The sequence below is a fragment of the Saccostrea cucullata genome, unplaced genomic scaffold (assembly GCF_032062105.1).
Source record: "Saccostrea cucullata isolate Sc308-1 unplaced genomic scaffold, CSIRO_AGI_Scuc_v1 ctg45, whole genome shotgun sequence".
In the NCBI taxonomy this organism is placed as follows: Eukaryota; Metazoa; Mollusca; class Bivalvia; order Ostreida; family Ostreidae; genus Saccostrea; species Saccostrea cuccullata.
In genome coordinates this window covers 546,217-559,315 of record NW_026939164.1, presented here as the reverse complement: position 1 = coordinate 559,315, position 13,099 = coordinate 546,217, and the positions used below count along the sequence as shown (strand labels likewise).

General features: G+C 29.4%; 1 protein-coding gene across 1 annotated transcript; it reads left to right on the top strand.

The window, feature by feature from the left end:
* The first annotated feature begins 4,206 nt into the window (after positions 1-4,206).
* On the top strand, positions 4,207-13,099 carry LOC134252412 (equilibrative nucleobase transporter 1-like). Its single transcript, XM_062734883.1, has 11 exons — positions 4,207-4,368; positions 4,627-5,058; positions 5,793-5,848; positions 7,618-7,680; positions 9,007-9,128; positions 9,609-9,855; positions 10,001-10,171; positions 10,328-10,429; positions 11,565-11,754; positions 12,020-12,140; positions 12,816-13,099. The coding sequence occupies exons 2-11, from the start codon at positions 4,691-4,693 to the stop codon at positions 12,951-12,953; spliced, it is 1,578 nt and encodes a 525-aa protein (XP_062590867.1). The 5' UTR covers positions 4,207-4,368; positions 4,627-4,690; the 3' UTR covers positions 12,954-13,099.

The following is a 13,099-nucleotide window of genomic DNA, read 5'->3' as shown; positions in this document are numbered from 1 at the left end:
TCTTGTGGTACATGTAGGTTGCCTGCTATGTTGCAACTTTTGCAAAAAAGTATTCTGCTCATTGTAATTTTAAAAGTTTTTTTTTAAATATTAAACGAATTTAAAAAAATGCATAGAAATTAAAAGAAGCAGAGATTGTTATCTTCCGGAGAGTGTAACATGAATCAATAAAATGTACTTTATCGTCTCAGATAAAAATAGCAATAAACAAACATGACAAATGCTGAACGTATGCTGAACTTTTCACATCTCTGAAGAGGTTCAGTGTATGTTTATACATTTTAACCTATAATAAGGCACCGGCTCCGGCAAGCAATGTGGCTTTACCAATCAAATTGTAGAAATGCTGTGACCAAAAGTTAGTAGTTATATTAATTAGATAAACTATCTACAAGAAATAAAACGTAAAAATTATGCAAAAGTTTCAACTTGGACTTTTAAAAAATTATCTCTAGGAATTGAGTCGTTGTTGCAAAATTTGAAGAAATAGTACACTAGACAAAATTGCTAACGCACCACTTGTTAATTCTTACATGTGAATTAAACATTTGCCGGATCGGTACTAGTGTATATAATAGGCCATTATTTCCAAAACAGTGGGACTGACAAATGTTTTGGTATCATGAAAAAACCCTTGAATGACCGTCTTGTCCGAAAACCAATTTAGCTGTGCAGTGCGCACCATTTTTGCTCAGATATGAAATTCTTGATCACTAAAGGTGGTCTGTGAGGTTGCCAAAGGAGACTCAGTAGTCCCCCTTTTATAAATCAAATAGCAAATAGTCATTGATTCTGTATATCGCCTAGTAATCATCCGGTGCATTAGTGTCCATACCAAATCCACTCAACTTCCGGTTGGCCCAGTTTTGTGGAACAATTTTCAGCTTATTGTGGGGTGCTAACTTAATGCCATGACTATCTATAGTAAAAAAAAAATTATGTTTGTTAGTCTATTTGCAAACTTGAGGATCTTTTAAAATAAACTTCAGATTTTTCATGTAGACAACAGGATACTTTTTAATAAATAATGTTGCAAATGACGAATGAGAAAAGAGAGGGAACTAAAGAATTTTTTTTGAAAAGGTAGTGGTCAATGTCAAAAAGCCTAGGCTTTAACTTATCGTGGGAACTGGTTGTATAAAAAGTTGAATATCGTACATTATGATATGAATTTTTGTACAAAAATTGATCTCAAGGATTTTTGAATTTCTAAGTCTTTTAAACATAACTTCTCGAATATATTATTGTACACTTTCTCCTCCTATGTTGTTAATATTTTGATGAAGAGTACAGAAAGAGGCTTGGTAGAACATTTACTGGAACCAGATAATATCTTCGTAGAGTGTTTTTTCTCTAAGTTTAGGAATCTATTGAAGATATAATAATTCAAATTTATCTTGAGTCTGAGGAATATAAAAATAATTAAAACTGAAATATATTTCCTCCTAAGAGAGGGGGCTGCTATGGGTATAAGTTAGATATAATTTATTATTTGTCAACTTCAATCCCAGATCCTTTAAATACAATTAAAATTTAGACTTTCAAACAAAAACAGTGTTGTTACCTTCTTTGTCAGCTGAGGCCAGTACATGCTGATCTTGTAATAAATGTCACAAATTTGTATTTTCTGAAAATTTCAAATATGAAATATGCATTAAAGACATGTAAAAGTTTATGCTTATTCTTTTACTTATCTTAAGTTTTGACATAAATAGTCAATTTAAACTTGAAATACACAAATGCTACGCTTGATAAACTAAGGATATTTTAAAAAAAAATTAATCTGATTGACCTAGAATAAACAGAGATTATTTTTAATACTGACATTCATAGTACATTTAAATGAACCGACCTTGGGTCAAGTTAACTGTAATATATTCAAAAGTGGATATAACCACCTGTGTCATGTTCTTATTTTCCATTTATTTACCTGTTCTGAAAAGAAATGAATTATATTCTGTTTCTATTTTTCACACCTTTCTGTTAAAAACACAAACTTATAAGCAGAAATATACAATTCTCTGTACAAAAAAATACGATTCATATGATTCTAATTTGTTTGGATGTGGATGAACAATTTTACATAGAAATTGTCAACTTAAGTTTATGTATACTTTTTTAAAAGAAATTATGATATGCTAATGAGGTAAGCACAATACGCACATTAATGTTTACCTGTTTCAGAATATGTTAGCTCAATAATATGAATTAAAGTTGTAAACTATTTTTCTACTTTTACAAAAAACAGGTCTGAGAAAAACACTGCAGTTATTTATATCCGGACGGCCTTCAAAACGGATGTTTTCTTAACAATGGACTGACTTTACATACTAGTATATGATGCATTCATGATTATACTGAACATCCTAGTTTGTCATTGATGCAATTTAGTATCAGGACATAATGTAGCGAGCTGAAATATTAAACATATTAAGTAACATATTAAAAGATAGGGATATACATGTATTGCTTCATAAGAAAGAAATTTGATTGAAAGGTTGAAGTTATATAAATCATATAGTTTTTGTCATGTTACCATTAACGTCTTTGTCCAGTGAAATATCCAAATATGAAACAGATGTGGCAGACTTTGGAAAATATTTAATTTTCAGCTCTCTATGATATGAATGGAAGTAACTATTGCTAATTGATAAAATGTCGTCTATATATCTAAATACGAGTTGAAGGCATGCGTTTTCTTCTTCTCGTGTATATGTATTTGAATTAAATTTGCTTCAAATGAATACAAAAACAAATCTGCCAATAACGGAGCGCCATTGGTACACACGAGAATTCCAAGAGATTGTTAAGAAAGATTGTAGGAAGACTTGGTCTCCGAAAAATAATATATACCGGGTATTGACAATCAGAAACTTGAGAATCTTTTAAAATAAACTTAGATTTTTTATGTAGACAACAGGATACTTTTTTAAAAATAATGTTGCAAATGACGAATGAGAAAGAGAGGGAAATAAAGAATTTTTTTGAAAAGGTAGTCGTCATTGTCAAAAAGCCTAGGCTTTAATTTATCGTGGGAACTGGTTGTATAAAAAGTTGAATATCGTACATTATGATATGAATTTTTGTACAAAAATTGATCTCAAGGACCTTTGAATTTCTAAGTATTAACATTTGTTAAACATAACTTTTCCAATATATTATTGTACACTTTCTCCTCCTATGTTGTTAATATTTTGATGAAGAGTACAGAAAGAGGCTTGGTAGAACATTTACTGGAACCAGGTAATATCTTTGTAGAGTTTTTTCTCTAAGTTTAGGAATCTATTGTAGATATAATAATTCAAATTTATCTTGAGTCTGAGGAATATAAAAATAATTAAAACTGAAATATATTTCCTCCTAAGAGAGGGGGCTGCTATGGGTATAAGTTAGATATAATTTATTATTTGTAAACTTCAATCCCAGATCCTTTAAATACAATTAAAATTTAGACTTTCAAACAAAAACAGTGTTGTTACCTTCTTTGTCAGCTGAGACCAGTACATACTGATCTTGTAATAAATGTCAACAATGTGTATTTTCCGAAAAAATCATGAAATACGCATTAAAGACATGTAAAAATGTATGCTGATTCTTTTATTTATCTTAAGTTTTGACATAGATATTCAATTTAAACTTGAAATACAAAAATGCTACGCTTGTTAAACTAAGGATATTTTAAAAAAAATTAATCTGGTTGACCTCGAATAAACAGGGATTATTTTTAATACTGACATTCATAGTACATTTAAATGAACTGACCTTGGGTCAAGTTAACTGTAATATATTCAAAAGTGGATATAACCATCTGTGTCATGTTCTTATTTTCCATTTATTTACCTGTTCTGAAAAGAAATGAATTATATTCTGTTTCTGTTTTTCACACCTTTCTGTTAAAAACACAAACTTATAAGCAGAAATATACAATTCTCTGTAAAAAAAATTCGATTCATATGATTCTAATTTGTTTGGATGTGGATGAACAATTTTACATAGAAATTGTCAACTTAAGTTTATGTATACTTTTTTAAAAGAAATTATGATATGCTAATGAGGTAAGCACAATATGCACACAAATGTGTACCTGATTCAGAATATGTTAGCTTATAATATGAATTAATGGTGTGAACAAAAAAACAGGTCTGAGAAAAAACATCCGGACTGCCTTTAAAACGGATGTTTTCTTAACAACGGGCTTTGTTACATATATGATGTATTCATGATTATACTGAACATCCTAGTTTTGTCATTGATGCAATTTAGTATCAGGACATAATGTAGCAAGCTGAAATATTAAATCATCCATTCTACTTATTTTCACCAAGATGTTCTCACCAAATTTGTCCACCATTAAAAATTAAAAGTCAGGTATGAAAACTTCAATGGTATCTAAGTGCATTTATTTAAAAAAAATTAAAGGTGTATTTAGTGTGTATTTCGATATATAGGTGACATAACTAGAACAATTTTCATATCAGTTAACAAAGTGCACAAAATTGTTCTAGATTAAACCATCAATGATTTTATAAATTACGTACAATAACATGACTATGGTTATAGAGTTTAGGCAAGGTATTTTCTTTAACCTACCAATCACTCAAGCAGCTAATTTTATTATTTTGAAAGAAAAATTAAAGGTATATGTACGTCTGGATAAGAAGTGACATTCACGATAAGGGCTGGGTAGAATATGGAGCTGTGTTACCGTTGGCGAATTCTGTGCACAATATGGAGTTCTCTGGAGGTGGTGTGCTTTGCAGGCATCATCTGGGGTTGGGGTTCTCTAGTCTTCGTTTTGAAAGAAGAGGGCATTTACGAAGAATTCTGTGGTTATTCCTGGAGGGAAGGTGCCAGTCCATCAGAGGATGTATACAACAAATCTATACTTGATAACAACATATCAAACCCTATATCAAACTTGACAAACACTTGCCATGCACAGGAGGAAAAGCTTAACTTGTGGTTCTCTATTGCTGTTGGGTCGATGTACTGTGGACTAGCTATCGTAGGACAGATATCCATGCGCTTAGGAACAAGGATTACTCGTGTTATTTGCACGTAAATAATTGATTTTATGTATAACTTTACACACATATATTATTTTTATCATTTATTCCAAGCTCTCTGATTGGCTCAAACTTGATCACATGATTAAGTATATAACAGCATAAAGACTTGAGTTACTATTTATAAAATCTGAAATGCATATCGACTTGATGTTTCTTAAAATGGAGATAATTTTCTGTAGAAAAAATAGTACTGATTTCAATTATAGCTAATACAGTGTATGATTTCATGTTTCTAAAAAGAAATATTTACTTCAGCTTCTATTTAATTTTTTTTAATGTTCTGTAATTGATGAGACGTTACAATGCATTGAATTTAGGATCTACTTTATATTAAAACATATTGGATATGTTTGTCAAAAAATTGATACTAAACATAATCAATTAAATGAAGTATTATGAATAAGTAAATCCTCCAATTACTCCATCACTATAAAGGAAACACATTTATATTAAACAGCTTAATTTATTTTGATCTGTAGTCTCTAAGTGTTAAAGAGAGAAAACTTGTGCCTTTTTCCCATTATTTTCATATTTTGTTTTGTCAATCTATGTAAATAAAAATAATATAACAAATGTAGCCCTTTACACCAAATATATCGATAAATATATACATCCATTATGTAAGTCGATATATCTGGTTTTTATATTTATATAATATATAATAAATATATACATTCATTACGTGTCTAGAATTTTTCTGTCATATATTATTTTCTTTTGTAGGTCAGTATATGTGATTGGATTTCTTTGCATCGCATTTGCCAGCAAAGGTATTGCATGTAATTTCTTTTAGAAATGTTTTATGAAGTTATTACTTTTAACGCGATTTAAAGGGAGCGGTGGCATTGCACTTTGTCCGTCAGTCTTAGGGCAGTGAAGTGCACAATGGCCAAATAATGTTCGTATATATTTTTATAAACCAGTGAATTAACGGTAACGTCAGATGACTATTTCCTTGTCAAGAATTTTTTGTTTAATAGTGACCCCTAACTATATTGCATTCAAAACGCCGGATGGTGTACGGAAATTTTCGAAACTTTTTAGTAAACCTACTTACCAACTTAGGTATCTAACATAATAAATGAAGCCCCATCTACCATTTTACCTAATTTATAAAATTTGAGCATCCTGGAACTAAGAATCAGACCTATGATGGGGTTAAGATTATATGACCTCTATTATATAAAATTGTATTTCATAATATATTTTGTATTCTTTGCGCCTGATCATAGGGAAAAGGGTTCATATTTGATTATACATATAATTATAATGTTTAAAGTCCTCATTAAAGAGTATTTTTGGTCACAGACGTCAGCCTATATCCCTATAATTTTTTATTTCGATTTTTACATATCATTTTGAGAATATTATAGATCGTAAAGTGAATATTATTAGTTGGATTGTATACTAATACTTTTTTTTTAAAAAAATCTTGTTGGATACATTAATTTATTTATTAAATGTATTATCATTTCCTTTGTTAAATTTCAATGTATGATATAATTCTAATTTTTTTTATTAATATGATTCTTTTAATTTAATTTAATTTATTTATTTATTTATTTTTGATATGCCAATATGATTACATATTATTTGATAATCTAGTATAATTTCATTTTGTTTTTTTATTTCAATGTAATTGTTGTAAAATACCCATGGCTTTTGCTTCTTGTTTGATTTTCTGTACAACTTTACAGATTATGAATAAAGCTTAAACAAATTTTGCTTCTTTTTTTTTCACAAAGTCAATGTCTGGCATAGAATGTTGTCATTAAAGTTATATTGAAATATATAATGTTCGTTATTAGAGAATACCATAATTATAGTTGTTCTTGTTGTTGATGATTTTGTATTAGTAGCAGCACATTGTGTTATTCACTACATTTTCACAACAGCGTTTTGATATTAAATAAATAAATTGTATAAACACACTGTAGAATAAACAAAGACATATGGAAAATTAGAAATTTTTTCATTATTTTTTTAGGTTATTTTGTAGTATTATCGGAGAATTCATTTTTTAGAAGCTGTAAGAAAAAAAGTCATTGTTTGTTTATAGTATCTTTTTTTAAAATTTGAATTTTTCATATAAATACATTCTTCTCCAATTTTCATAACACGAAATGTTACTCAATATTATATATATAAAAGCATCACATTATAATAATAAAAATTTCAATATATTTTTATTTTTGGTTATGTAGGATCATTTTATTTTTTGTTATGTAAACAAGATCTTTGTCATGTTTTTGTTTAATATGCAATATACATGTACTGTAAAATATTTCAAATTAAAGTTAATTTTAAATGCCATGGCTTTTTTGCTGAATTTCATTTTGTTATAAATATATTTTCTGTTAACAAAAAAAAAGGCTCTTGTTTACATTTATAGCTTGTTATCAGCAAATGATGTTCAATTTTTTGCTAATCAATAGATGATGCCTTATGTAGGAATTGTAAACTTTAAAAGTGGTTTAAAAAAATCAGTTCAAACTGTACAACTTTACAGTTTTTTTTATCTAAAGTATGTGTCATGCTTTATGTACAGTGATCAAAAAGTTCCTTTGCTTAAAAAGAAATGATATGGGGTTTCAGTGTAGAAATGTTTCGAGTTAGTCCTCTCCTATTCTAATGCGAATCTGCAACCATTCTGCCCATGCGCGGATCGCGTGATATAGGCGATCACGTGACATGCTCTTTAGCGTTTTGACACAAAAGCTTAAAAATTTTTCGGACTCTTATATTTCTTACCATGCAAGTTATTTTTTTGCAACAAAAACAGTCCATTTGTCAGAAATGGCCTAATCTCTGCAATAGTTGTCATCATTAGAAAACATTTAACCCTGCATTGAAATATATAATGTTCATTATTAGAGAATACCATAAATATAGTTGTTCTTGTTTTTCTAACTGTAAGTGATTTTGTATCAAATTGCTTAACAGCACAGTGTGTTAAAATTCACTTTGAAAAATTTTTTCATTTTCAAAATCAACACTTTGCAAAGTTTTGATTTGAAATTTTTCAAAGTTAAATAAATATATTTTAATTGTATAAACACACTCATTTGTTATTTAATAAACAATGACATTTATCCTTAATACATGTTTTCTCTTTATCTTTCCAATACATAGGTGTCTGTTTTCAAAGCAAACAACTAATGTAACTAATGTGTTTTCGAAGAATTTTGTTCCAATAACATACATGTATTTTCAATGTGACCTTGAAAACTTCCAATAATAAATTAGTTAATTAAAACAGATTAAAACTAGAAATTTTATATAAACCGTTGAGAGAGAAAGAATTCATTTTTAGAAGTTGTAAAAAGAGAAAAGGCAATAAAATTACTATATTCTTAAAAAAAAAAGAAGAAACAATTCAAATTATATCAAAAATATTTAAAACGCTTAAAGTGATTTTAAAAAAGTCATAAATTTGAATTTTTCATATAAATCTTTACATTTTTTCCAAAGTGCGTTAATTTTCATAACACGAAATGTTTTTTTCAAAGTGCAATAGCGTGCACTTTGAAATTTTTTTTCAAAGTGCGTAATTTTTCAACAACAAAGGACACGAAAGCATCACATTCATTTTTAAACCTACTTAAACAACAATCCAATTATGACAAAATTTATGGCATCTTTTGGGTTTTTATAAAGTTTTACTTTTTAACTTAAAACTTGAGTGTGTCATGATCTTTATGTACAACTATTTTATTAAATAAAATAGTATATTTGTATATTAATCTTACCTATTTTATTAAATATAATAATATATATAATGCATATACAGTAGATATTATGTTATTATATCAAGATTTTTCCTACAAATTTACAAACAAAATGAATAATTCTCTTTAATTTCTTTTGCATTCAGATAATCAAATACTATTCCTTTCAACTACTATCGGTTTCCTTTGTCTTCACTGAGTAGAGTGAGAATTTGCACTTCTGAATTTCCTTTCAAAGGTTGCTAATTTGTACACGACGATTCAGACCACCATTGTGGCATTGTTTTCTGGTTTGTTCGACGCTTCAACAATTATACAGCATTTTGTTAAGGTAAGATATATGGTGCTTAGAGAACTAGAAATACGAGAAATTACCCTTTGTTCCCAAATTATCAAAATGTATTACATTGTACATTAATTATCTAAACATAAAAACAAGACAAAGAAAATCTTAAAAACTGGCAACTGTAGATGAATTTTTTACCCCCTTAAGCTTGTATATCTTTTTTTAATTCATAAATGTACACTTTTGTCAGTCTTTTCGGATGTAGATGGCTCAGCCAGGTTTAAAATGATTTCTGCCAGTATAATATAATTACAAACTTGATAAATTATCTTTAATGTTGATTTCATTGTATATCTTTTTTTAACATCTCTAAATATAAATTAGTTGGATATACTTGTAATATTCATCGATGCTTTCAAAACGAGGAAAAATTCTTAAAACTTAAAAAGAGAGTGTATAAAATTTGCAACCTCTCTTTCAAAAGACATTATTATTTAACTATTATTATTTTTATCATTTTTTTAGATGGCTTTTGAGAATGGAATACCAAGAAGGCATTCTTATTTGTTCCTATGTGGCATGGGTTTCGTAATTTTCAATGTCCAAACATTTGTATTCCTACCAAAAGACCATATACAGCGATCGGCCTGCATACATAAGAAAAAACCAAAACGCAAAGACAGCGATACCGGTGCAAATAACACTCTACTGGAAGATACAAATAACACTCTACTGGAAGATACAAATAACACACTACTGGAAATGGAAGAAAGTGAATATACTATAATATAAACCATTAATTAAAATGGCCTATTAATGGGAGAGCATATAACTAACTTTGTATATCATCACATACAAACATTACTAATAATATTTGAAAAAAACCTGCAAATAAAATAATTTACGTTGTATTCTAGAAAATTATCGTGAAAAAAGTGTTCCTGGGGAGGACAACCTGAAGACACACATTTTGTCTTTTGCGTACGTTTCCCATACCATTTGGATGTCCATCAACGTGCTTTTGTTTGTTACCTTTGTTGGTCTGCTAAATACATGGTTATCTAACATGACTGAAAATTCATCTACTGGTAATATTCCATATTTGATCCACTTTATATATGAAACATACCCTAGGTGATATGTATTACTTTAGAACTGAAGTATTTTATCAGTTATTCATAAACGTACTTTTGTATGTATTTGACAGGCATGCTTGAAATCACAATCCGACATCTTTTTTTCAGTAAGCTATTACTTGGATACCTTCGCTTATACCACTATCTCTACCTGCATCACGGCTGTTGTAGCTGGATTTGTGTATGACTGGCAGAGAAAAAGATTTAGAGGTACAAATCACTATCTGATAAAGGACCAAAAAATGTTGTAAAGCATTTCATGTAACTTTATTCTAAGACACGGCAAACATTTGCTATGAAATGTATGATGATAACGAACAGTATTCAAGCTCAAAAGTCCATCAAACAATTCAAAATAGGAGCAGAGCAAACATGAACCTCCAAAACATCGGGGGTGGCATCAGGTGCCATGGAGGAGAAAGCATAGTATAAACCTGCTTACCGGTCACATCGGCCATTGGTTCCTTGTCATGATCGGGAAAATCCGTCGACAATTCAGTGTGTGTACAATGGCCTTACATTTAGAATGAAAAACGTCAGTCAGCATTTGACTTAATGATAATTTTTTTTTGATGCTATTTACAATTTCCTCACCTCATCTTTACAATTATGGTCATTGTATCGACCAAAAAATGATATTTATTTAACTTTATTTATTTTTAGAAATGATGATGTAAAATGTCTACACGATAATACTGCTGATATTCTTGTTTTAGCAACTTGTTTATCAATAACTTACCTCATTTTAAAATGTGTATACAGTGTACGTAGAATATGCTCTTTCGTATCGAATCAACTGAGATATATAAACCAGTTTTGCTTGTGATGTTGGTTCAATATGAGCAGAGCAAACATACATGGATCTCCAAAACATCGGAGGTAGTATCAAGTGCCATGGAAGAGTGAGCATCCCCTGTCGGCCGATCACACCCGCTGTGGGCTCCTTGTCATAATTGGTAAATAACGAAAAAATCCGTTCGACAATACAGTGTGCATTTAATGGCCTAACAATTTGTATGAAAAACGTCAGTCCGCATTTGACTTAATGTTAATTTGTATTTGCTGGCAAGGTAATTGTCTCGACCGACGAATTTATAAAATGATGACTTTACATGAGACAGCTGATATTCTTGTTTGTCAATAACTTGCTAATGTCATTTCTAAATTGTAGATCTTTTCTACGCTGTTATTTTGAGTACATCACCTGTACATGTATGGTTAAAAAAAGTTATCACTGATAAAGACAGAACGAATCCAATTCATTGCTCTTTTTAAGATACAATGAGTTCTGGGATAAAGATTTTCGTATTTAACACCAAGCTTTTCAATGATATGTTTTTTTCAGGCAGCCCAATTCCTGGACGATACTTCTTTCCTATATGCCTACCTATGGCGATTACTTGGTTGTTTGGCACGCTGTGTTACCTACTTCCTCTTTTGTTCGATTCGTTTTCAGTGGTACTGCCAATCTTCATCTTGTTTACTTTTTATCGTTCCTTTCTGTTTTCAATTGGAATAGCATTTCTTGGAGAAGCGTAAGTTAATACTTTTCTTAATCTTGCGGTTGATAAAGTATGGGGAATACATAATGACTAAAGTTCAGATAAATTATAAATCTCTGTGGAAAGACCATAAAAAAAATGCACAGTAAATAATTATTGCTCTTGTAAACACTCATTATATATGATAAATAAAATTAATCGTAATACCATGGTTAAGTCACAGGATTGATGTATATAACTTATATGTCAAGATTGTAACAGTTTCAGTGCTGTGTTGAGAATGATTTCTTCAATTTAGATTTCCATTGAAGTATTTTGGTGTCCTCTACGGCACGGCAATGTTTAGCGTTGGTTCAACCAGTTTGTTACAATACGCCTTCTTCGAATGGAGTAGTGCATATCAGAATGGTTTTACACATGTAAGTTAACTAGTGTGTACTAGTGTTCAGGTAACATGCATTACCTTGATATATTGAAATATTTATGTTAATGACAAAAAAGAGGCATGATTTTTACTGCATGCAATAATTAAAACAATTATATTTATTTTGATTATTTGCAATTGTTTTAAGGAAATTAATTCTTCAAAATCATGTGTCAATTTTACACATTATCAATATTAACAACCAAAAATTGAATTTGAACTAAAGTGATCTTCTCATTTTCATAAAAAATGATTATAAATACATGGCAGGATCTCATAAAGATTCTAGCAAGAATTGGCTCTTTCTTTCCTTCTCACAAACTATCAACAAAATGAGGTACAATTTTTTTACTAGAGAGAAAGATATTGATGTCTGATTAACATTTGATGTTCTTAATGATAGAAATGACATTTTGAGTGTCAACTCAACGTGTATACTCCTTTTACCTGTATATGGTATTTATATCGCATAGTTGATTCCATAAACAAGAGTTTTGTCTTTGATCAAAGCTAATGTCAAGGGAAAGCTCTAATCAAAGAAGCTGATCTCGATAACGGCATTATGTTATTGTTGTTGTTTTTGTTGCTTTGTTCCTTTATGCATTCGTACTCCATATGTAATATAATTTTTATGAAGTAGCTTATCTTAAAATTTCCCTATTTATTGTAGGTCAATGTATGTCTTCTGATTTTAGCAGTTTCAATGTGCTATCAGCCAATCCTGTTGTGGATACGTGGTGGAAGAAATAAGTCTTCCCTAAAAAGCAATATAAACAATATGGAAATTGTACTCAATCCTCCAGCTTGATAATTGTTAATATTTATTTTTTAAGCAATTATTAGTACTTGCCTGTGATATGATTGTGATATTCAGAATTTTAACTTCTAATCATTATTTCGATTCTGAATGTTTGATCAATTTATTGTTGATTTCTTTTACACAATAATAAATTA

Coding starts and splice junctions, on each gene's coding strand:
- LOC134252412 (XM_062734883.1), top strand. CDS start 4,691: ATGGAGCTGTGTTACCGTTGGCGAATTCTGTGCACAATATGGAGTTCT. Junction 5,059..5,792: donor ATTACTCGTGTTATTTGCAC/GTAAATAATTGA, acceptor TTTCTTTTGTAG/GTCAGTATATGTGATTGGAT. Junction 9,856..10,000: donor ACTACTGGAAATGGAAGAAA/GTGAATATACTA, acceptor GTTGTATTCTAG/AAAATTATCGTGAAAAAAGT.